Below are 22,540 nucleotides of genomic sequence, written 5' to 3'. Positions count from 1 at the left end.
GTCTATCCGTCTCCCCAATGCAAGTACGGCATCTACAAGGTACGGACGGGGCTCAGTGTAAGTAAGTGAGCAGCTCCGACATGGCCAATCGAAAGTTCTGATGGATAAGGAACTCACAAATAGCACTATGTTCCGAGGGGCAGCTTCAACATGGGTTGGATCTAGGTCGAATTAGTGCGGTGTGACTTGATTGGTTACTGTGTAGCGGGCGACGACAATATATATGGAGGTTGGGCACTAAGAATGGGGCTCACCAGACGAGACTGTTTCGCACAATGGCCGGAGATGACGAGCGTGAACAGAAGCTGACCGGCCGCCGTGTTGCTGCCCTTTCCAGAATTGGGGTCAGAATCGCAGACGTTTTAGTTCTCTCCTTTTCTGAGACTTCTCTGAAGAGCCCGTCATACTTGAGATCCCCCTCGGCAAAATATCGCGCAATGGCTCTCTGAGTTAGAGTCAGCAAAGTGTTCCGCAGCAGTGTCACTCCACGGATTGGCATTATCAGTGCGCCGCATACCTCGATCCACTGTGGCATCATTAGTCAACCATTTCCCTGTTAGGACAAAGACACCATAGCCAGGAAACGGGATGAGAGAAGACAGGGCGATACTGACTTGCATATTATTGGCGGGGAAATGGAAGTAGTTGATGCTTTCTTCCGGCTGCGAACCCTTGGCCAACGGATTTGAAGGTTCCTCATCATCCAACAAATGAGACACAGCAATCTTATGGTTAGGGAAATGACCGTTGAATCGAGGGTCCTTGAGATCTTTCTCTGCTTGAGATTTCACATATCGAATAAGGTAGGCGTTCAGATCGCGATCGGGATCATATTCAGAGCTTCCCAAATGCGGTGTCCGCGGATCTCTCTGATTCGTGGAATTGGGTCGGCCTTTTCTCAATCTCCAGGTTCGCACTGCCTTAATTCCATCCGGGCATGTATAAAGCTCACACTTTCTCCAGGAATTCATGCTTCGGTCCAAATTCAATAGTAGCAAAGACTCTTCTTTGTCGTGTTTCAAGACATGGCGTAGGTATTCGATGCGACGCAATTCAGATTCGACCTGCTTCTGGTGCTCTCCGTCCAGCCAATTGAAGTAGTCCTCCCTTTCACAGAATTCTAGGCAGCCGAGATAATGCAGTATGATGTCTCTAGCCTCAGTGTTCCCATGTTTCTCTGCACTGAGGCATGTAGGCGTGATGTCGTGGTCACCCATGATGTATGGCTTTTGCTGCTGTGGATCGGAGCGATTGAACTGATACCAAAATGGCCAATTACTGTGGTCAAGAACGGTAAAGATCCTTGGTATTTATTAATGTTGTGTACTCATAGCGACACACTAAGAGTCGCAGGACCAAAATGACCCAGCCACATGTGCGCCATGTGTGCGCCCACGCCAGTTTGACCGACAAGCAGGATCCCGAGGTCCGCGTCCACCTGAGCACTCGGTAGATGAGGCTCTGCTGCACACACACTGATCCGCAAAGGAGGATTCAATAATGCATGGTGTGCATGTAAAAGGTTAGTCAACGCCATCACCATTGGTGAATTTGGATTATACCTTTGGGGCCGTTTTGCCTCCGGGTCAGCACCAAGGACGCCACTGAGAAACCGGCGAATGATCTCAATTCGACAAAGATGTGATGGAGGGCCACTCGCTGGGCTAATACTCAGCTCGCCCGAATTCCTAGCCCTGCCAGTTGTGTACACCAAGTTGGAGCTCGCTTATCTCAGCTGAAAAGCCTCTCAGATTCGGTGGCTTCAATGGGATCACTGTGGGAACCATACATGGCAGAGAGCCAAGGCTGTAGGATTTTTGTGACAAACTCGGTCACACCGATAATTGAAATGGCTGCAAACTATGGTGTGATGAGCGCATGCTGAGTAGTAAAATTAGACAATGCAACTGATTTTCACTCGCAACCAGAATGTTGGAACACGAGGAAGCTTGTAACAATTCAACAGGCCCAAGAGAAATAGAGGCCATCACTGTGCTCTCCCATTGCATCCAGTAGGCGGAACAAGCGATTCGAAAACCGAAAGAATGGTATTGCCAACTTCGCTGGGGCATCTTCCAGATCAAGAATTGCAACATCGCTTCTCACCCAACGTTCAATGAAGTCAAGCTTGAAAGTATCTGCTCATGGAGATTAAATTAATGACAGTCCCACACGTCTCAAAAGTGCTGGACAGACGGACGAAGATTTCCGTTCGATTTTTCCCTCCTTGCCGATCGTGATAGCCCCGGGGGCTTCCGTGGCTTCAAGGGTGGAGTAGAACGTCAGCCTGATGCATTTTCCTTCGAATAACGTCCTGCTGAATTATGGAGATCCGGATTCTACGTCTCTTATAATGGCACGTTATCGGTGGCCTGATGGAAGAATAGTACACGAATGGTCTCGAGTTGCTGACTTAACCTTGACTCATGCGATAAATGATCAGCCGGATGTGATTTTCCAGGGGGGGGGGGGGTGAGAAGAAGGAAGAATATTGTGAATGGTTTACCATATGCGAGACGATCACCAGAGTCCGAAATCGAGTGAGGAAGATTGAGCCACAAGCGCGAGTAGCTTAAGATCCAGAGCTGCGCACAATCTTTGCGAATTTCCCTGGCTGCGTGGCTTCTAGCCGCCTAGAAGCATGTATCAATAGAAAACTGGGTACGAACATTCCATCATGGGGAAGGTTATGTGAGGCATGGGGAACGCTAGCGAGGCCGTTTACTGGTTAGGAGTAAAGTAACCAAGTCGAAATGGAGCGTTTCAGCCGCTCGTCAGAGCCAGAAATCGATCGGTCTCAAGATATCGCTGGGGACCATCGGCCTTGAACATAATGACAAGCTTTTTATGCTTTGTCGTCGAAGCAAAAATATTGCTAGCTTAATCTACTAGACCAAGATCGAGTGGGCCTTGCATTTCTGACTGGTTGATTACTGCTAGAAAATCGTTATGATCTACCCCGGGTACCGCGTGCTCGGGTCCCAGTCGTGGGCCGTGGCTAATTATGGCGTCGCTCTCGTACTCGTACTTCAGCGAGGGCCCAGAGCTTGCAGCACCACGACTCTACACCGCACTGATTGACAACAGCCACCCTGCACTCGCATAGGGCTGTGGCTATTCAGACTTTGATGGATTCAGTCGAGGCTATGGCCTTCGCTTCGTTCCGAGCTTTCCACTATTGCAGTGCTTTCGGATCATGGGTACGAGAGCGACTTCGCGGGACACAGAATAGCTAGAATAACTAGAATAGCTACGTAGGTATGGTCTATAAGATGAGTGAGAAATCCACGGCTTGATGCAACAACACTCAATATCTCCATCAGCAGCTTTCATGTCTTGTCATTGATACCCCTTTAGACATTTTCCTCATCCCGTAATCTTGGGCGTCGAATCCACTTTGGAGCTCACGCTGCACTTTTGACCGCGGCTGTCTTCCCTGCCAAAGTACAGAACTAGAAAAAACCACCGAAAATGGGCCTCTTAGACTACCGTTTCAAGCTTCCACTGCACATCGTGGAGTTAATCCTTATCGTTGCCGTGTGCGACATCTCCACTGCCCGGCTCTTCCTGCCCGGCGTGACCACCAAGACCAGGGCCAACACGATAGCGCTCGGATTTGTGAGTTGGGCATCGCATGTCTTCCATGACGTACCTGTTGAGCCAAGCCAACCATTGAATCCCCCTTTCCATAGTCTGCGAAATCAATCAACTTCATTTTCTACCAGCTCCTCACCGACCATGTCCAGCGCCTGCGGAGGTGGAGGAGCCTGAAGGCCTACACGATAATCAACGGCCTGGAAATCGTCTTCTGGGCTGCCGTGGTGTTCTTCCTTATCCAGGCCAATATCTCCGTCTGCGCCGGTGTTGGGTGCACCCTCAGCTGGGTCGTTGTGGGCATGTCCATCTCGCTGAGGTAAGCCCGGTTGTCCACCACCACCCACGCCCGTCTCCCCTTACGCGTTGGCTCGGTTTGAACGGGAAACTGATTTCGACTCTGTAATTATAGTATTCTCTCGGCCTACGCGTTCTGCACCTCCTTCGTTGCCTTCCGTGAGCTCCGCGCGAGGCAGGCGGCCGAGCGGCACGGCGATGATACCCACGAGCTCCGTCACGAAGTAGGCCACCGCCGCTGTTCTACCTTAGTCAGCAGGGAAGACATGAGGAAGTGAGAAGAGATAATTACTTGATACTAAAATTCTGGACGCGGAGGATTCATCACGGGTCTCAACGAAGTCTCATACGGAGCTGAAGGGAAAAGGACACAAGGGGGAGTAAAGGGCGCCTGCATCCGTGGCTGCCCCATCTGGGATGTTCAAGCGTTTGATATTTTAATGATTCGTTTTGTTTTATTTTGTCATTATTTCATTGTGATTATAGTCCAGGACATTGGAACACCATGGGATAGATGCTGCACAATATGGGGCGTGTACAATGAGGAACAGGATGATACCTAGGTAGAAATCGATTATATGATTATTAGCACAACTTTCCCTGCTGTGCGAATTGGGCGGAACCGCAACCAGTACATCCGAGTGCGTGATATCTGGTTGGGTCTCTTGTCATTAAGCAGAAGCGGAAAAGAGAATGGAAAGATGACAAAAGACGTGGTACCGAAAGGAGGGAGGGCAGGTGTGAAAACAGAAGTCGAGTTAGACAAGATCTCTGAGAGTCTCACTTGGGAAACAATCGATTCAGGTAAGGACTTCATCACACAAAGTAACTAACACATCTTGACTGCTGAATAATATGTCAATAAAACACCAGGGACTCCAACGGTAAAACTATCCCAGAAAGACATATTTCGAAACGAAGGACACCAGTAAGTCATCACCAACACCACAACCAGCCCACCTAGATGGCTCTATTGACAACAAACCTTGCCCTCCTCCCCAACCTTTAACTCAGCAACTCCATCCACAACCCCGTTCAGCCCCACGCTGCAGTTGACCTCCTGCCGGCTAGGCGGCACATCCAGCGCCGGGTTGCGGTCAAAGAAGTTCACAGGGCGCATGGTCACCTTGATCATCTCCATAGGCATGACAGGGAAGTCCTCAACACGTGGGATATGATTGATACCAAACTGCACCCAGACCACAGGGCCAGGCGACCCAGCAGGGGAAGGCGCAAGCTCATCCCCGCGGCCAGCCCAGGCCCGCACGCCCGCCCCGCCGCGCGACTGGTTCGTGTAGTACCCGCCCGCGAAGAGCTCGTTCTCGGCGTACCGCGTGACGTAGATGCTGTGGTCGGCGAACTCGGCGCGGCGGTGGTGGTAGCTCTCCGGGTCGGCGAGCATGGGCTGCATGGGCGGGACGTGCAGCTTGTAGGCGACGCTGGCGCCGTTGACGCTGTTCTTGACGCCCGTGTTGACGAGCTTGAAGGTGCGGTTGCGCGAGGTGTCGAGGTCGTAGCCGCCCGACGCCGTGATGGGCGTGCGCTTGACTGTGTAGCCTACCCCGTGGGGGTTCTCCTTTGGGTCGCGGGGGATCGCGTGGGCTTCTTCGTAGACTACTTGTTGGTTGTCTGGCCCTGCGATCATGGGATCTATGCGGAGGGAGAAGAAGTGCTGATGGAAAGCGGCGAGCACACCTGGGTGCACGACTGTGCCGTAGGGGTGTGGCTCCTTGGTGAGGTCGAGGTCGACGGGCTGGGTGGACAGAATGCCAGTCGCGCGAACCTCATAGGTCACGTCGCCTGCGAGGCTGAAGTTCCAGGCCAAGATATACTCGTAGTTGCTAACCGTCAGGATGGTCTGCAGGACCAGCTCGCGGTTGCGCACTGCGACGGCGCGGTTGGTGCGGTAGTTGGTGTGCTTCCACAGGAGGCCGGCGTCTTGCTCGTGGATGCAGACCACATTAGGGTAGTCCTGGGGCTTGCCCTCGGTGTCGGCCAGCACGCCCGAGATGTAGTAGATGGAGCCCAAGCAGTCGCATCCCAGGCTGAGGTTGTTGGCCATGATGCCGGCGCCGACGTCTCCCAGGTCGAAGGCCTGCTTCTTATGGAATGGATGGCGGGGGTCCGCGTAGGGGATGGCCATGTCGGACAGCGAGAGGCGGTAGAACAGGGGGTTGCCATCGTAGTGCACATCATACAGGACCATTCCCTCACGCTGGTTGAAGCCGACCTTGAACTCCCACTTCTGCCACTTGATCACCTTGCCCAGGCCGTCCGCACTGAACTCCTCGACCGTGAAACTTGCTCCTTCAGGCTGAACTACCCGCAGCGGCTTCAAGTCCTTTCGGAGCCCGTTAGGTTGTGCCTCGGGGATGTACTCATTCGGAGGCACGGGGCCCTTCCATGCCTCGAGCGACTTCACGGTGGTATCCTTGCCCGTGGGCAAGATGTCGATCCGGATGACCTTGTAATCGACCGTGTCGACAACAGGCGAGACTGGAAGCGGGAATGCATAATGGCAGCCATCCTCTTCCTTGGAGTTTTGTGGATCACGCATGTACAAGAAACACTGCTTGACCCGCTTGTGATCGGAGAAGAGGCCCTCGTGGACGCCGTCAGACCCATAAATCCAGGGGTCAGATACAACAACACTGCCCTCCGGTAGCTTCAGCTTCTCGAGTTCGGCTTGTACGCCGGGATCTGCTAGCATAGCTTTCTCGATGGCGATGATCTCCTCCCCATCACCGGGGGCGTGGATGAAAGGGCCGAGCCGGACATTGCTCTCGACCTTGGCAGCGCTAAGGTTGACGACAGCTTCGTGGAGTTTGTCCTGAACGGATTAGCTTGTGATCGCGGACATAGGTATTGGGTTAGGAGTCCTTACAGTGTTCCTCAGGTAGTACACTACCTGGCTCTTCCGATCAATGGGCTTGACTGGTTGGCCAGCCCTCTCCGCCTGCAGGTACGGAGCCAGTTCGGTCTTTGGCGGCTCAAGGAGTGTGACGACCTTGAACTGAAACTTGGTCCCCTCGGGCCATTGTGCCCTAATCAAGTCTGAAGACTGGGATATCTCACTCGCGGTCAGAGGGCCCAGAGGGTGCGAAGGTGCCGACTTCTTCGTGGTCCCGTTGGAAGTGGTGGAGGCCTTGGTCTGGTTGAGGCCTGCCGGTTCCGGGGCTGCGGAAACGGTGCTGTCGTTGGCCGTCATGTTGATAGTACGTTTGGAGTGGTGATATCAAAAGGAGGCAAGATATATGAGGACCGACCTAAGTACAAGGGGAAGCAAGAGGGCGGTAGAGCTGCCGAAAAGGACTTGAATTGCTCTTATACTCGGTTGCCGGGGCGATTGGGGGACAACAAAATCCCATCAGGGAGAACCTTAAGTCGTATCGAAGATAATATGGTGACGAACCGGCAAGATATAGTCGAAATGTCAAACACGTAGGCTATTATCCCGTTCTCCAGATGACCACGGGCAAGAAACTCAGTTTCCAGATTTGGATGCTAAAGGGAGAAAGCTACGTCGAAGAGGGTCCGCGTGCTTGGGCGGGATACGCTTATCGGAGATCTGCCCCACGCACCCCTCCCCCTCGCCGATATCGATGCGTTTGTCTTGGGAAACTAAAACCGGTTGGACATGCCACAAGGGGCCTAATGCAAGCCAAAGCACAAACTCGGGATGGGATGGAGTGGTCATTGGGCTTTTCCCCAACCGTGCTGCTATCGTGCGGCCGCCCTTCCCAGTGATGATCGTTTCCCGCTCTGGTCCCGGCCCGGTGGCTGATGCGGCTGCGGAGGACGTTTGCAGACGGGGAATGTAATGCTGACCTCCGATACCCACTCGGCTGCCGACGGTCCCGAGTAGCCGGTGAAACCCGTTACATCTCACGGATTACATGGCTGGTTATGTGCGACGGGAAATGCAGAAGGTCGCTGAATTTGAGTTGCTATCGATCGCATGGGCGTGTTTTTGCTGACTTGCTGACTCACTGACCCGCCGGTTCGGCGGGCTGGTTGGAAATATTTTATAACTGGCTGCGTCGACCTTGAACGTAATGTACAAATTTTGGACGGCAGCATCGCTCCTCGCCGCACGATATGAACGCATCGCTCCCTTATTAACCGGGCCAGCAGGCCTCGAGCCATCCTCCGTACCACCCTTGAGAATGAATGGTCCTTGCCCCATGCACATTGGTCTCCAGATCCTCTGGCCAACCCACCACCAAGCAAGCCAATATGCGCCTGATCAAGAGACGGAGTGTCCGCGTGGGCTCGCCTCGCCAGACGACTGAGCACTGAAGCTCGATCAACCCTCACGACCTGCACATTCACCAACCGATTCCGCACCTCGCGATCAGAAGATGCCCTTGGTCACCCACCGGCTGGCACTAACCATCCACAGCCTCGAGTACCACTGGTGCGCCGTCTCCATGTACTTGGGCATGGGCCCGAGGATGCCGTCTTGCTTGTTCTTGGAGTCGAAGAAGCAGCTCTTGAGGCCCAGCTCGACCTCGCCCCTCTCCTTGTCGACCTCGGCGTACATGACGAACAGGCCGTCGCTCTCGCGCGGGCCCGCGTTGCGCACGGGGCTGTCGCCGCGCACGGTGATGGCCGAGGGCGTCCTCTCGACGACCTCGAAGTGGTCCGTTATGCGCGTGCCGGGCTCGTAGTTGGAGGTGGCCAGGTCGCGCGGGGACCAGAGGTGGTCCGGGGTCTCGGCCTGGTACTTGTTTGCGAGGATGCGGCGCTGGGATCGGTAGCCTGGGTGGGATTGTGGGTAGTGGTTAGCGGCTGCGTCTCTTATACATACAGATAAATCGCCAAAGCTATAAGCGGCGCGGCAGAAGGGAAGGGAAGGCAATGCAAGGCGAGGGAAGCTCACCCCAGCCGGCCCAGACGCCGCGGCAGAACTCGAGGGCTAGGTCGCCGTCCTTCTCCAGCAGTTCTGGTCGGATCTTGGATAATGGCACGCGCTTGATGCAGACATCTTGGGTGGAGGGGTTGTTGTGCACGTTGTAGCGGTTGAAGGGGTTGGATTTCCAGATGGGGTCGTCGCGGGGCAGCGGGCGGATGATGGAGGTGGAGCCGGCGACGTAACCCACCAAGGCAGTGCCCGTGAGGACGGTGGTGTAGAAGGTCTTTTTGATGATTCCCATTGTGGCCGGCTGGCTGCTTGCTCTACGAGAGGGGGAGGGTGAGGTTGGCTTCAGAGAGAGGGGGAGCAAGAGACAGCCAAGCTGGTAGGGTGTTTGAAGAATCGAATTGGAGAGTTGGAGCTGGTAGCTCGTTGTCGCGTGATGGTTGAGTCGACAGGCACACACACAGTACACTATGCAGAACCACAAACATGGCCCCTGTACTTGCACGCCTCTAGACCTCGGATGATGCGCGAACTGCGCCTCGCCCAGGTGGTGGAGCTTCCCGTCGGCCCCCAGAATTCGGCCCTGGGAGCTCGCTCTTCCCCTGTAAGTCGAGCGAGATGGGCCCGCGTCGCGGGGTAACTCGGGACGGCGGACGTCGCAGTCGGGCTGTACCGGCCCCGACCACCTTCAGAATTAACCACTGCACAGTGTTGAGACCCACCCACAATCTCGTCTCGACCACGATGCCGTATTCTGTTGCAACACCAATCACAGCCACTCAATTACTGTTTTGCTGTGATAATGGTCTTCGGGTGGACCTTCACCGTGTTTATCTCACTATTTGATGTCTTCATATTGCTTACTTGCCAGCTCTGCTCCAATGCAATATCTGGTCACTTCAGCGAGTCCAACTTGACGCACCGGAGCGCTTGTCGACGCAACACGTCACAGTCTACGGGCACTCAATTGAAAATTTGTCCATCTGGACAACATCATCTCTGAAAATCATTTTCGTCATGTTTTCGCCGCATCCAGCGATGCCTATGGTGGTCGGCGTGGTGAAATCCGGGGTCGACTTAGACGTCCCTATGAACACAACCTGACACAGACTCCGTCTCAACTTACGCAGTCAAAGCTTGACCCCTTCAGCTTCTAGACCCTTCTTGATGTCGATTGTTTCAGCTTGGCATTTTCATTAAATGACATACCACCGACCTCATGGCTGCTGGCTGAAGAGCTGTGCCGAGTGACCCAGCCTGCCAGATATCGTGCCTCTTCGCACACGCATCAGACACATTCCCTCACGAGTACTCACCAAGCCTGTAAACATGGGCATCTACCGGAGACGGCAGCTTCGTGCCGCCTTCTCCCTACTCATATATCCCTTCGCCTTTGCTGTCCTGCTCACCTTCTTAGCCAAGCTGCTCTTTGGACGCCCAGCGTCGCCTCCTCCATCCCTGGCAACAACAAGCCAGAGCAACCGCCAGCACCAGCCAGGCACAATATCCAAGGCCCTGGTGGTCGCCTCCACCACAAAGGAAGACACCACATGGCTGTCCCAGATCCCAGCTTCCCTAAACTGGACCATCAACCACTACCGCGTCGACGCGCCCCTGACCCCGGCCCTCAGCGTGCCCTCCAGGAACGGCAACGAGGCCATGGTCTACCTGACCTACATCATCGACAACTACGCCGCCCTGCCCGACGTCATCTTCTTCCACCACGGCCACCCGCGCGCCTGGCACCAGAAGCTCGGCAGCGCCGACGAGGTCGCCCGCCTGCGCGCCGAGTACGTGCTCAAGGCCGGCTACGCCTCGGCCCGCTGCCTCCCCGGCTGCGAGAACGTCGTCTCCCTCGAGGGCGGCGAGCCCGCGCCCCGGATGGCCGCCCTGCCGCTGCTGTCGCGGCGGGACCACCTCGTCACCCTGCTCGAGAACTTCCTCGAGCCCGCGCGCTTCCCTGACCTCGAGGGCGCCGTCCCCGCGCAGCTGGCTGCGCCGTGCTGTGCGCAGTTTGCTGTCAGCCGGGGGAGGGTGCTGCGCAGGGACAGGGAGTGGTGGGTCAAGCTGAGGGAGTGGCTGATTGAGGCGCCCCTGCCGAGTATGAATTCCGGCCGGTTGATGGAGCATCTGTGGCATGTCTTCTTTGGAGTGGAGGCCGTGCAGTAAGTGTGTCCCTGTTGGATCACCTGGTTGCAGACAGTCGTGATGCAGGGTCTGGAGGTATCCATCGTAGGCTGACATTCTGGTTGCAGCTGTCCGAGTCTTGAGGCTTGCCGATGCCACGTATTTGGTATGGGGGATAACTGCGAGAGCTATTTCGAGCAAGAGAAATACATGTGAGGGCCCAGCAAAGCTCACCTCCTGGCTTCGTTTGACAAGTATTCTCAGCTGGGATACGGCCTGAGTACATCTTCCACGCTCCCTGTTTTACTACGGAGTTTTGTTAAATTGAGATCAGAATGTTTAACCAAGCGCCATGCATCGCATTACTCCCCGGCATTCAAGTCTATACTTTGTGCCCTACTTGAAACGCAAGTATGGTAACTTGCGGGCGCTATGTTCCCCTGCTCTGGCAGCCTCCTCCTGCCCTGGAATGTGTCCTTGGCTGCACAGGCTGCCCTTGCATACGTGGCCATGTGGATTACAACCATCACAGCAACAGTCCACGGGTCATGCTACTCCTGCCTACTCCCACCGTCATCGAAAATGCATCCAGTAATATGGCGACCGGCCTAGAATCTCCCGCCCCGGGGACACAGCACGACGTGCCAACCCGGCCTTGTTCCCTCCTGGGCCAATGCAGCCACCGACCAACCATCCAACACATCTCAGCCCAGCTTCGGCCCGGGCACGTCAGAAACAAAGTGCTTCATGAGCAAGCTATTGTTCTTGCGCTCCATCCTACCTGTTCACGACGGCATTAGCTCACGTTTGAAGACAACAAGACTCACTTCTTCGCGGTCTTGTTGCCGCGCAGCTCGACCTTACTCCAGAATCTGCGCGACTCGTGTCGCGCCCTGTCCTGCTGCTTGAACTGCCTCAGCACTACAGCGCGCTGCTCCGCCGCTGGAAGGTGAGCCAGCGCCGCGCGGTCGCCAAGCGACATCCTCGCCATCGCCAACGAGAGAGTGGACCGGCTGTTGGCCTCGGCGCGGCGCTCCAGCCGCGTCAGCGCTCGGCCGGTGTCCGCCGCCGGGGCTTCCGCGGTGGGCTCCGAGGGGCCTGCTCTGTCCTCGCTTGGTGGGGTCGGTGATTCGGGTTGAGAAGATGCCGCGGCGAGGGCGCTACGGCGGGTGGGCTTTTCCGTCTCGGCAAGCGGGCGGTGGTGCTTCGGGGCCGGTGCTGAGCGATGCGAGAGGACCTTGCCCGAGGGGAGGAGTAGACTGCCCTCCCGAAGCCGGAGAGGCGGCGCGTCATTTGCCAGCGATGCGTCTGCCTCCTCCGCATCCTCGTCCTCGGAGCCGGGTGTCTCCTCGCCGGAGGAATCACCCTCACCCCTGCCCACTCTGGGCATCTCGTAGAAATCGCGGAACTCGCTCTCGCCGTCCTCGAGATCGACCCGGCAGTGGCCCTTGCCCGTCATGTGCTGCTGCAACGCGCGCGGGGTCTGCCTCCGCGTGTGGCAGAGGAGGCACTCGTGGTAGGTGTATACCACGAGGTGCATGTATCGCACGAGGGTCTCGAGGTCGACCGCGAGCGCGAGCGAACCGTTGTCGATGGCGGCCGGGATGAAGAGAGAGTGGTTCCTGCTCATATGGGACAAGTTGGACTCAAAATCTGGCGAGGCGGCGTTGCAGAAGAGGCACTGCGTTGGGGTGAAGCCCGGCTCTGTGGGCTCGCTGCCTGGCCTCTGGCTAATATCTGATCCCTCAGGTCCGCTTTGGCCCTCTGTGGTGGATATCTCTGGGCTTTGGGTCCTAAGATTTTGTGAGGACGTGCGCCTCTGGGGAATTCAACAGAAGGCGTAGGACTGGGTACCTGTTGGGAAGTGTCTTCTGTGATGCAGTGCCTTTTCCCTTCCCGGGGGACAGTGTGTCTGGTGCGGGAGCACCCATCACTTCAGTATTAGCTGTCATGATGTCGGCGTGGCTCGTAGCGGGGGATGTCGACGTAGCGTCCATGTGATACTGTCTATCAACGGTCTCCTGTGTATTTGTCTACAGTCAATGGCTGGTTGAGTTGAGACTGGCTGGTAGGTCATGGCGACTTCCTTTTCTGCTGTGGGTAGCGACATGCTTATTATTTATATCTATCAATCTTCTTTTTCTAGGTATCGCGTATTGAACCTGTATCAGGTAAGGCCTTGTATCTCCCGTGTCACAGAGTCCCATGTAAGTCCTTTGGTGACTCAGGCAACGAACCGGATCGTACGTAAAACGGCTTAGGTTGTGATCGATATCAAGGTTGTCCTGAGGATTCCAAGGCCTAGGCCCTTGAGACGCAGTAGACCAGTATCAGTTATACGTGGACATGACGGTATGGTCTGCTAGTGCGGCACCTGAGATGCCGAGTTGTCGCTCAGAATGACTCATGCCGATGCAAGGCGATCCCACGAGCAGATCCTCTGCCTCCTCGCCGAGCTTGATGAGGGACGTGGGAAATGATCTCAAGATTAGCATAGAAGAACCTTAAATTTTTTGTCATTGGCTTGATATTCTGTGATAAATTGAATATTTCAAGCCACGATACATGTGTACGGGTGGCGTCACTCTTCTGCGCCTGCAACTTTCGCCCCGCTGAGGATCCCTGAGTCTGCTGTGTGACCAATGAATCCTTGGGACCTGGAATTGGTGCATGGCTCACAGTTGGGCTCCAAAGTGCATATGAGAGAATCCGATGCAAGAAAAATCACGATTTGGATACAAAACCTCAATCCATAATGTTTAACATGATGCTATACGGATCGCTGAATGTAGGAGGTAACATGCATTCCACTTTTGGCCACAATGTTATCGTCCTGAAGTTCAGAGAGCCTCCGCAAATAGCGTGATGAATCCTCGACGCTGGACGTACATTTTTTTTTTTTTTAAAAAAAAAAAAAAAACCGGTCGATATGGACGGGAAAATCCGTTCTGTTGGCAATTCAGGTCGCTCGAATACAAATTTGATGGAAAGGGGCAATCTTTGTCAACACCAGCCCAGGATCTACATCGAGTGCATGACTGGCGCAAGTGTGGCTACCACTTCCTCAGAACTCATCAAAGTAATAAAGAACAACTCACTAGTGAGTGTAGGATAGTCAGGATTCTAGCAAAGTGTTCACTAACAAGAGGAGAGTTCACCCTCCGGACTGCTGTCTTCTTTGAATTCACCAAAGCGAGGCCCCATTAGAACTATTCCCACATGGTTACCGCATAACGCAGAACACTACCTATGACATGGGGCCTATGATGCCTTCGTGTGGAACGGTTCCTCAAAATGGATCCCATACACTAAATTGCAAACCGAATGGGACCTGGACTTCGGCAGCGGTCGAGGACCAGCTGCTAACGCCCAAATCAGGATCAACGGGACCGGCGCTAACCCCCGTTCGTATTTGTATACGGCGGGCAGGGCTTACTCTGCACCCAGCCGGCCTCTACGATCGGAGAGTTGGGATCAATCATTCCGAATTGGTCACAGTGATGCTGACACTGAAGTGACCATGCGTCTCATTGTCGATTGCAGAAGCGTTCTCGTGCATGCGGGCAACGAGATATAAAACGGCTGACCGCGCATTATCCAGAAGTCCTCATCCAAGTCAACCTCACTTACAGCATTTACACAATCTACTCACCACATCACTCGAGAGACCCAGAGACGGTCTTACATTGAACATCTTCCCCACCACCCTAACGAGCGCACAGAGGGCCTCGACAATGCCGCCATCCAACACGGCCGCCTGGCTGACGAAGCCAAAAACACCACTCTCCGTCTCGTCGGCGCCGTACACCCCGCCGGGACCAGACCAGATCGTGGTCCGCTCCCGCGCCATAGCGGTGAACTACTGCGACTGGGCAAAGCAGGACCTCGGAAGCATGTTGTTCCCCTGGGTCAAGCTGCCCTTCGTGATGGGCGAGGACGTCGCGGGGGAGGTCGTCGAGGTGGGGGCCGGCGCGGACGCCTCCTTCAAGGTCGGCGACCGCGTGCTGAGCCATGCGGTCGGTCTGGACAAGATCAGCAGCGGGGCCAGCGAGGGCGCGTTCCAGGAGTACGTCGTGCTGCGCGCCGGGCTGGTGGCGCGGATACCGGACTCGGTGGCGTTCGAGAGGGCCTGTGTGTTGCCAGTCTGCCTGAGCACCGCTGCGACCGGGCTGTTCTGCGACAAGCACCTCGGTCTGGACCTGCCTTCCCTTGATAACAACGCTGCCACGGACGGGAGGAAGGCCGGGAAAGGTGCTCGTTGTATGGGGCGCCAGCACCGCCGTCGGGATGAACTGCGTGCAGCTGGCAGTTGGCGCTGGATACACTGTCGTTGCGACGGCGGGGAAGCACAACTTTGACTACGTCCGCTCTCTCGGCGCGGCCGATTTTCGATTACCGCGAGGCGAATTGCGCCCGAGAGGTCATCAAGGCCACCCAAAAGATTGGGTCGGGATGTGCCGGGGCCGTTGCCATCGGGGCAGATTCGATCAAGCCATGCATAGATATCGTCTCAGCATGCTGCAAGGGCACGGACAAGGCGTACGTCGCTCAGATGTCTCTCAACGGGCCTCCACCGCCAAAGCCGGGAGCTCTGAACCTTGTGTCTTGGTTGGCTGGGGCAGCCTATGCATGGATCTCAACTCTGGTGAAGAAGAACCTCAAGGGGGTCAAGGTCGAGTTTGTCTGGGGGTCCGACCTATACGATGGCCCTGTTGCTGAGGCAGTGTATGGAAGCTTTTTGCCAGCCGCGCTCGCAAAGGGCAGCTTTGTCCCTGCCCCGGAGCCACAAGTTATTGGGCATGGGCTGGATAAAGTCCAAGAGGCATTCGAAGTGGGCAGGAAAGGCGTGTCTGCGAAGAAGTTGGTGGTGACTGTTTGAGGATGTCAACACAGTCGTCTGATTTTATGATGCGCACCAAATACCAACCCACGCGGTGTAATGCATTTTCGAATTGCAGGTCCACACGGATGGTATCGCGTCTATATATGCGCGGTCCCAGCAGGATGTTGCCCATTTCTTTTCACCAGCCACGAGAGCAGTAACCAGTGTTAGTAACAATTGACCTAGCTCCATTAGAAGTAACGGTGGGCAGCTCAAGGACACGATGCGCCCATAATGGACGGGCAAGGCAGATTGAAGAGCGTGTGGAAGGTGGGAAGCTGTTACTGACGGAGAAAAGCTTAAGGCCAGCTTCGTATAAGTAGATGCTTGAAAATGGAATACCTGCCTCACCCTTCTGATGAAGGCTCCGACAGTACATTAGGCGACCGGCGTAGGCACAGGATTACCCAATTAGGCACCCAGTAGCTAGAATATGGGAATTATCGTAGCAGTGTTTGGTCAGATTTCCACAGTACATTTGAGCCATGAGACATTCAGGGTGCAACCTCTATGAGATACCACTTTTCAATACTTGCCAGTGCCTTGAACTACACGAACGAAGAAGAAATTGTAGGTATAACTGTATGCATAGAGCCGAAGAGTGATACCTTCCCTTGCAGTCAACTGGTTTTCCTGACGACCATGACACCGGCCTTCCATCTATTTTGAGAACACTACCAAGTCTCCCTCTTGGCCTGAATCATCAGTATTAATAAACAAGCCTCTTTTAATTCTACATTAGTCTCATTTCTCATGTATGCGGCACAGACACCAAGCATTTCGGCTACATCCATCCTCATCTGGGACCGAAAGCCGGAAAATGTCCTCTGGTAAATCTCGGCGCCTTAATCAAACCGAAAGCCCTGGCTCTATGTATATGAATCGAGCCTTCTTTGTATTCTCCTTCAACCTGGGAGCCAGCACGTATTCCCGGCCCCTTTTCATACCACTGGACATTCGTCGTCCTGGTCCACCTCGTCTATATTCTGAACCTCGCGGAGCCGTGACTGCTTGAAAGCGGTTGGGCACTCTTTGCGGAATGGAGGCGAGAATGTCTCTTGGAAGTAGTTGTCGAACGCGTTCGAGTACCAGTATCCCTCATCGGCCTTGTACAGCAGGCAGACCCCCTGACAGAGGTCAGACGGCGCAGCGTACGTGATATCGCCCTCCTCGTCCGCCTCCTCGCGCGATGTATCACCATCCTCAATTTCTCCGGGCACTTCCCGGTCGGAAGACGCAGGCTCCTAGCCCTCGTCCTCTTCCTCCGGGATCGTGCCAAGCTTGGCCCCGTCTCTGGAGGCCTCGCATGTCTCGGTCGCGCTGCCGTAGCCGTCGTCCTCCTCCTGGATCATCCCGATGAACTCAGGGGCCAGGTCGATCGGCACGCAATGGAAGCAGTCGTGGTACAGGACGTACTCCCTGCCGCGGTCGTCCGTGAGGATCTTGAGCTTCGTGGACTCGGGGTCCGCGTCGCAGTACGAATGTGCCCAAGCCGCGGCCTCTGCTGGCGTCGATGGAGGAGTGCTGTTGTTCTCGCTGTCGAGAGCTGATTGGGTTTCTGGTTGCATGCTCTCTTGCTGCATGCGCTCTTCTCGCGCATCCAACCCAGCCTGCATGGGAGGTGCATTCGAATCATCAGAGCCCGCTTTTCCGCTCGCCTCGACTGCGAGGGCGACGTCAAGGTCGCCGGCATCTGGGGTGGCTGTCCTTGGTGCGTTCACCTCATTGCATCCCTCCTCAACTGGTTTCTGGGCCATGGAGTCCCTGCCGCGGCGGTTGCGTGGGTCTCCCAGCTCGATGAGCTGGCAGTAATGCTGGTATTCATCTATGAGCTCGATCTCCTCCGTGTTCTGGTCCGGCTCCGCAGCATGCTTCGCATAATCAAAATCCGAATGGTCAACGTCATTATCTCCGAGACGTGTGCTGATGCTGGTAGCCCATGACGATCGTCGACTAGAACTCGGGCTGTCGGACAGGCTCGAAGATTCTCCGGTTATTGTAGAAGGTTGGGGAGAAGTCCGTCCACCATTTGCCTTACCGCAAGTGACTGTATTCGAGGGAACAAGATCATGAGCTTCAGCACTGGTGAAGTTTTTGGCCAGAATTTCCTGGAATGGTAGCTGGCTGCTGTGGCTGAGGGGACGAGCAGTCAGAGTGTAGAAAGATTGCAGTTCCAAGGCTGGAACGGTGTTGTTGTTCGTATGGGTTTTGTCTTCGACTTGGTTCGAGAGCAAGTGGTCTGGGAACGATGCACTGAATGTGATAATTTCATCCTGACCGCTGAGAAGGGAAGGGAGAATTGTGAATGAAGACGTCTGCCCGTAAAGCGGAACAGTGAGACGATCAAGGCTCTGGTGGACACCTTCGAGCAGACGGTCTGATGGATCAGGAGTCTGCATGGTCGACTTCGAATTACAACCCTCGAAGCGGGACGTGATCCTGTCAGATGGGAAGGGGATTTGAAGTGGCTCAATTGAACTCGTAATGCCCTTGTCCCTGGGCTCGACCGCACCAAAAGCCAAAAGACTCGGATCGAAGAAAGTGTGAAAAGGGTCCATCGCGCCATGTTTCTGGAGGCATGTATCGAGAGACTTCCAGAGACTGATCTGAGGTGACTCGAGGAATGTCGCAGATGGGGATGATGTGGTGGCGACATCGTGTCGCTTCTCAAGTGTGGTTGCTGTGGTAATTGGCAAGGTGTGGAACCATGATGTGAATTTGAGAGGCTTTGCAAGGTTGAGACCCGGCATGGTCATTCGACTGACGGCTGGAAAACCAGCACGTCTCTTCATGGCTACCTCAATGCAATGTCTTTTGTTGACTTGACTGTAACTGCAGGGTGGATGTGAAGGATGCCTCAGGGAGACGGTCGAGGCTCGAGTTTGGTGCTGGGTTAGGATATTCGAGTGCTTCCCGAAAGGCTCGCAGGATTGATAAAACAGGGTTGATCGTTCCTCCGTTGGTAGGCTCTTGCTTGACTTTGGGCAATTGATGCTGTCAAGTAGAGTTGTTGTTTCCTTGCAGCGAGATTGGGTCGAAGGCGCATGGAACCGCTTGGTGGGTGGTGGACAGCAGACTGTGCATCAATTGAAAAAAGATGCTTTGCAGGAAAGATGAATGAACGGGATTGACTCGGTTGTCTTGCATCGAAATATTCAATTCAAGTTGTCGGGTGGTTTCAATTAACCCAATGTGAGTGAATTCCAGTCGCTGGTTGCCAGGGCGCCAGTTGAGATGGTGATGGCGCGTGCCTGTGGTTGCGCCAGGGACTGAGCCGAAGTGAAGGTGGAGGGGGGATTTCAACGTCACGTCTAAGCCTAGAGGCCGCTACCAAATGCCCTGGCACTTCAAAACGGCTGCACTATTGATGCAAGCACGCAAAATCATTCGACGCAGTTTGTTTTACCACTCCGTCACTGATCTCCATGTCACCCTTTTCCTGCTCTCTCGACCGATGACCCTCTCACAATGCAGCCGTCGCACATTGCAATCAGATAGGACTGGTCAGCACATTCTACCAAGACAGGCACCCCCCCCCCACCCCAGGCAGACTACAGCGATTCTGCAATGGCGTCTAGAATTGTGTCGGCTTCTCACAAGAGATGGCCGTCCAGGGTGCCTGGGCATCAACAGTACATTATTGCTGACTTCCGTAGTGCTGGTTCCTGGGAAGACATGTCTTGCAAGCACAGAGAACATCTAAATGGATCTAGAGGTGACGAAAATACCCACCTAGAACTACGGGTAAGAGGGAACCCAGTACAAGTGTAGATTTGGTCATTTATAGTCCAGGGGACATAGATCGACTTCTGATGTAGGAAGAGCAGTCAACGTATGGACGTGAGACTCATTGACGGAAATGGTGGACTGTTTTGGCGCATGACAGCCAAAACAGTCCATTATTCCACGTGGTTCTATCATGAAATTAAAACGACGCAAACGCAGGAATAAATTGATGGGGAGACAGCAATCGATGACAGTAGGGACTACAGCATTAAAGCGAGGTGTAAAGCAGATTAGAAGAATATCGAAAACCTGCCTGATGTAGCAGGTTTTGCTCGGCCACTAACTACCAAGCTCGGTGCTAATCCCCCTTTCTCTCTGATTTGAGCAAAGAGGATCCTTTTATATCCCAACACAATTGAGCTCGACCTTCGCTGGATCGTTCATCTCTAGCAATACACTGAAGTTGTTATCATTGCAACAGTCTTCGACTCTCTTTCGAACTTGATCGCTTGATTCGTCTGGTCTGGTCTTCACACGCATGCGGTGAGCGACGAGCAAAGAGACCAGCACAGCAACAGCCTCAACTTGAGACACCTTTTTCCCTAGGCAATTTTGGGCACCCTCAGACCAAGGGAAAAATGTTCCTTTCCGTGGAACGAATAACTCCTCGCCGTCGACTCCAGTGGAAGCGTCAGGGCGCAGTATCCAGCGGGACGGCTTCCACTGGAACGGATCAGGCCAATACTTTGGGTCAGTTTGAACGCCAAGTAACATGGGGAATACGTCAACTCCCGAGGGAATTGTGATCAATCGCTCCCCAACTTGAATAGTGTGCATCCCGCTGGACGTCATCTTTGGCAGTCCAGTAACAGGCGCGTATAACCGCAGCGTCTCAAGAAACACAGCGTAGCAGCGTTTGAAACGGGGAAACAAGCTGTAATCGCAATCTTGAACCGGACGGCCTTGAGTGACACTGAGAATCTCTTCATGAAGCCAATCTTGAATATCAGGCTCGCCGGCCAGGCGCATTATCATGAAGGCCAGCACGTTGGCAGTGGTATCGAGCCCCGCAAAGTTGATCATGAAGATGTTGCCGAGAGTCTCCTCAAGTGACAGGGTGCCTCTATCAGACTTGTGGTCAACCGCGCGGACAAGCGATGTTATTAGTCCGCCGGACCCTGATTTCCCATGTTTGAGAGCGGCCCTTTCTTCTTTAATAACCTTTTCCATGGACTTCTTGAGGCAGTGAGCCGCATATCCAATTTTGAATAGTGCCTTGGGAACGAACGGCATGATGAGATATTGATATGGGATCACCATCAAATGTATAATGTAATGGTGAACAAGAAGTAGTGCATCGCGAAAACTTTCCCCAGGCGACAAGATCTTTTTCGCAAGGTCCACGGACCCTACGAAGTCGGCAGACTCTGCAAACACAGTTGATGCGAGAACGTTGAGAGTGACAGTCCGGGTATCTCGCTGCAAATCTGGTATTCCGGCTGTGGAATGGGAAGACCAATAGTTCGCCATAGACCTTGACTCGGCAGTCAGTATTGAGAAATATCATTGACCAGCTTGATTCAGCTTACCTAGTCTGACGTATCGTGTCGTGCCATGCCGAACTCATTATGGACTCGTTAAATGGTGCTGCCACAGCTTTGCGATGACGAGGCCACTCTTCAATTGGGGCATTGAATAGTGATGGTCCGTAGATGGCCAGTACTTCTGTGAGGGCTTAGATACGGGTTCAATGGATCGCAGGGTATCAACTCACTGTACTTGTGGGCTGGACGAACAAACTCTCTCCACCGATTGAAAATGTCCTCTATGGCGGCTGGATCTGCAAAATACAGATGCACGCCCCCGGGGGACACGAGCGCCCACACAGGCCCAAAGCGCGCAGTAGGGCTACTCTTCTCCAGGAAGTTCCAGTTTCGGTGAGAGAAACGAATGATGTCCGGATACGAGCTCCATGGAAATGGGAAGCAAGCTAGAAATTTCCAGGCCAGGGGCTGGACGACTACCCACAGGTGGCCGTTGACGTCGAACGGGGTGCGGACAACAGGAACGCCCAACGCGCGAGCTTTCCGAACGTTGACCTCGAGACATAGCAAAGTCCAGCCAATATATACCATGGTCGTGCCCAGAAACACCGCCGCGATCATAGTAATGGAAATGAGGGCTGCAATCTTGCAGACCAGTTGATGTGATGAGATATGAAAGATGGGTCATTCGCCCTGAGACCACGGTATGAACTCTCAGCAATCTGCGCCCTTAAATGTTTGGCCTTGCCAGAATCCGAGGAAGTGATCCAGTACTGGACAAACCCGGAAATGGCTACAGACTCAAGAATACATTCACGCTGATGCAAGAGCCTCAGAACAGACTCGTTGCCGGTGGCTAGGTAGGAACATGGCGTACTACCCTTGGCTCGCGCAGACGGAGATTTGTTGCTTGCTGCGCACTGCATTCATGATGGCTGCCCTCTTCTGAATTCACCGGGGCGCCCTGAAGTACATTTGGCGTAGCAAGATGTCATCATCTGCAGTCTATTTCAATGTCTATAGTTAGTAAGTCCCTATTTTGGTTAAAGTCCAGTTCAAATGGTCCGGCCCCCAGTCCATGTTGAACTCACCCCAATACGAACAGGGCACAGAACCGGGAAACGGGCCAGGTGGTAGATCGTTGTGAAAAGTCCTACCCCGCGATATCACGTTGGGGGGGGGGGGCAGGGGGCATCTCTCGAACGAATAGCGTTGGAAGAAAGTCGTGGCACTTTCTGCGGTTGGTTTCCCGTGCAATGCAGATCCTGAGTGCAACCACACATGCAAATCCATTACCTACAGTATGTGGATGCTGTACCGTGGGTCATAAAAGTACATAGCCTCAGAGCCCCACCCCAAGCTTCAGCCCCCAAAGTGAGGGCCATTCAGTCCATCGGAAGACTGCCGTGCTTTGTGAGATATCACGTCGTGGCCAATTTCTACATGATGGACACATCCGCTGTGTGCGCCTGCATCCGGCGGTCGAACCGAACTGAGACACAACACACC

The 22,540-nt window shown here is 54.3% G+C and overlaps 9 protein-coding genes across 9 annotated transcripts; 3 read left to right on the top strand and 6 right to left on the bottom strand.

Moving 5' to 3' along the window:
• Nucleotides 1-3,471: 3,471 nt before the first annotated feature.
• On the top strand, nucleotides 3,472-4,169 carry INS49_003942 (uncharacterized protein; the record flags this gene model as incomplete). The annotated part of the gene is made up of 3 exons (XM_043164732.1): nucleotides 3,472-3,618; nucleotides 3,693-3,913; nucleotides 4,007-4,169. The coding sequence occupies 3 exons, from the start codon at nucleotides 3,472-3,474 to the stop codon at nucleotides 4,167-4,169; spliced, it is 531 nt and encodes a 176-aa protein (XP_043018382.1).
• A 692-nt stretch (nucleotides 4,170-4,861) lies between these two features.
• On the bottom strand, nucleotides 4,862-7,099 carry INS49_003941 (uncharacterized protein; the record flags this gene model as incomplete). The annotated part of the gene is made up of 2 exons (XM_043164731.1): nucleotides 4,862-6,721; nucleotides 6,776-7,099. The coding sequence occupies 2 exons, from the start codon at nucleotides 7,097-7,099 to the stop codon at nucleotides 4,862-4,864; spliced, it is 2,184 nt and encodes a 727-aa protein (XP_043018381.1).
• A 1,146-nt stretch (nucleotides 7,100-8,245) lies between these two features.
• INS49_003940 (uncharacterized protein) lies at nucleotides 8,246-9,047 on the bottom strand (the record flags this gene model as incomplete). Its single annotated transcript, XM_043164730.1, has 2 exons — nucleotides 8,246-8,652; nucleotides 8,774-9,047. 2 exons carry the CDS (start codon nucleotides 9,045-9,047, stop codon nucleotides 8,246-8,248), a joined length of 681 nt encoding a protein of 226 aa, XP_043018380.1.
• A 1,034-nt stretch (nucleotides 9,048-10,081) lies between these two features.
• INS49_003939 (uncharacterized protein) lies at nucleotides 10,082-10,921 on the top strand (the record flags this gene model as incomplete). Its single annotated transcript, XM_043164729.1, has 1 exon — nucleotides 10,082-10,921. One exon carries the CDS (start codon nucleotides 10,082-10,084, stop codon nucleotides 10,919-10,921), a length of 840 nt encoding a protein of 279 aa, XP_043018379.1.
• Nucleotides 10,922-11,583: 662 nt separating this feature from the next.
• Nucleotides 11,584-12,876, bottom strand: INS49_003938 (uncharacterized protein; the record flags this gene model as incomplete). The annotated part of the gene is made up of 3 exons (XM_043164728.1): nucleotides 11,584-11,656; nucleotides 11,707-12,672; nucleotides 12,734-12,876. 3 exons carry the CDS (start codon nucleotides 12,874-12,876, stop codon nucleotides 11,584-11,586), a joined length of 1,182 nt encoding a protein of 393 aa, XP_043018378.1.
• Nucleotides 12,877-14,613: 1,737 nt separating this feature from the next.
• On the top strand, nucleotides 14,614-15,758 carry INS49_003937 (uncharacterized protein; the record flags this gene model as incomplete). Its single annotated transcript, XM_043164727.1, has 2 exons — nucleotides 14,614-15,139; nucleotides 15,382-15,758. The coding sequence occupies 2 exons, from the start codon at nucleotides 14,614-14,616 to the stop codon at nucleotides 15,756-15,758; spliced, it is 903 nt and encodes a 300-aa protein (XP_043018377.1).
• A 944-nt stretch (nucleotides 15,759-16,702) lies between these two features.
• On the bottom strand, nucleotides 16,703-16,962 carry INS49_003936 (uncharacterized protein; the record flags this gene model as incomplete). Its single annotated transcript, XM_043164726.1, has 2 exons — nucleotides 16,703-16,888; nucleotides 16,960-16,962. 2 exons carry the CDS (start codon nucleotides 16,960-16,962, stop codon nucleotides 16,703-16,705), a joined length of 189 nt encoding a protein of 62 aa, XP_043018376.1.
• A 43-nt stretch (nucleotides 16,963-17,005) lies between these two features.
• INS49_003935 (uncharacterized protein) lies at nucleotides 17,006-18,160 on the bottom strand (the record flags this gene model as incomplete). Its single annotated transcript, XM_043164725.1, has 1 exon — nucleotides 17,006-18,160. The coding sequence occupies one exon, from the start codon at nucleotides 18,158-18,160 to the stop codon at nucleotides 17,006-17,008; it is 1,155 nt and encodes a 384-aa protein (XP_043018375.1).
• Nucleotides 18,161-19,886: 1,726 nt separating this feature from the next.
• Nucleotides 19,887-21,622, bottom strand: INS49_003934 (uncharacterized protein; the record flags this gene model as incomplete). The annotated part of the gene is made up of 3 exons (XM_043164724.1): nucleotides 19,887-21,021; nucleotides 21,077-21,212; nucleotides 21,262-21,622. 3 exons carry the CDS (start codon nucleotides 21,620-21,622, stop codon nucleotides 19,887-19,889), a joined length of 1,632 nt encoding a protein of 543 aa, XP_043018374.1.
• Between the last annotated feature and the right edge of the window lie 918 nt (nucleotides 21,623-22,540).

Source organism: Diaporthe citri (assembly GCF_014595645.1).
Source record: "Diaporthe citri strain NFHF-8-4 chromosome Unknown scaffold_11, whole genome shotgun sequence".
NCBI classification, from domain to species: Eukaryota; Fungi; Ascomycota; class Sordariomycetes; order Diaporthales; family Diaporthaceae; genus Diaporthe; species Diaporthe citri.
The sequence above is the reverse complement of the archived record's forward strand: the minus strand, read 5'-3'. Positions and strand labels throughout refer to the sequence as shown.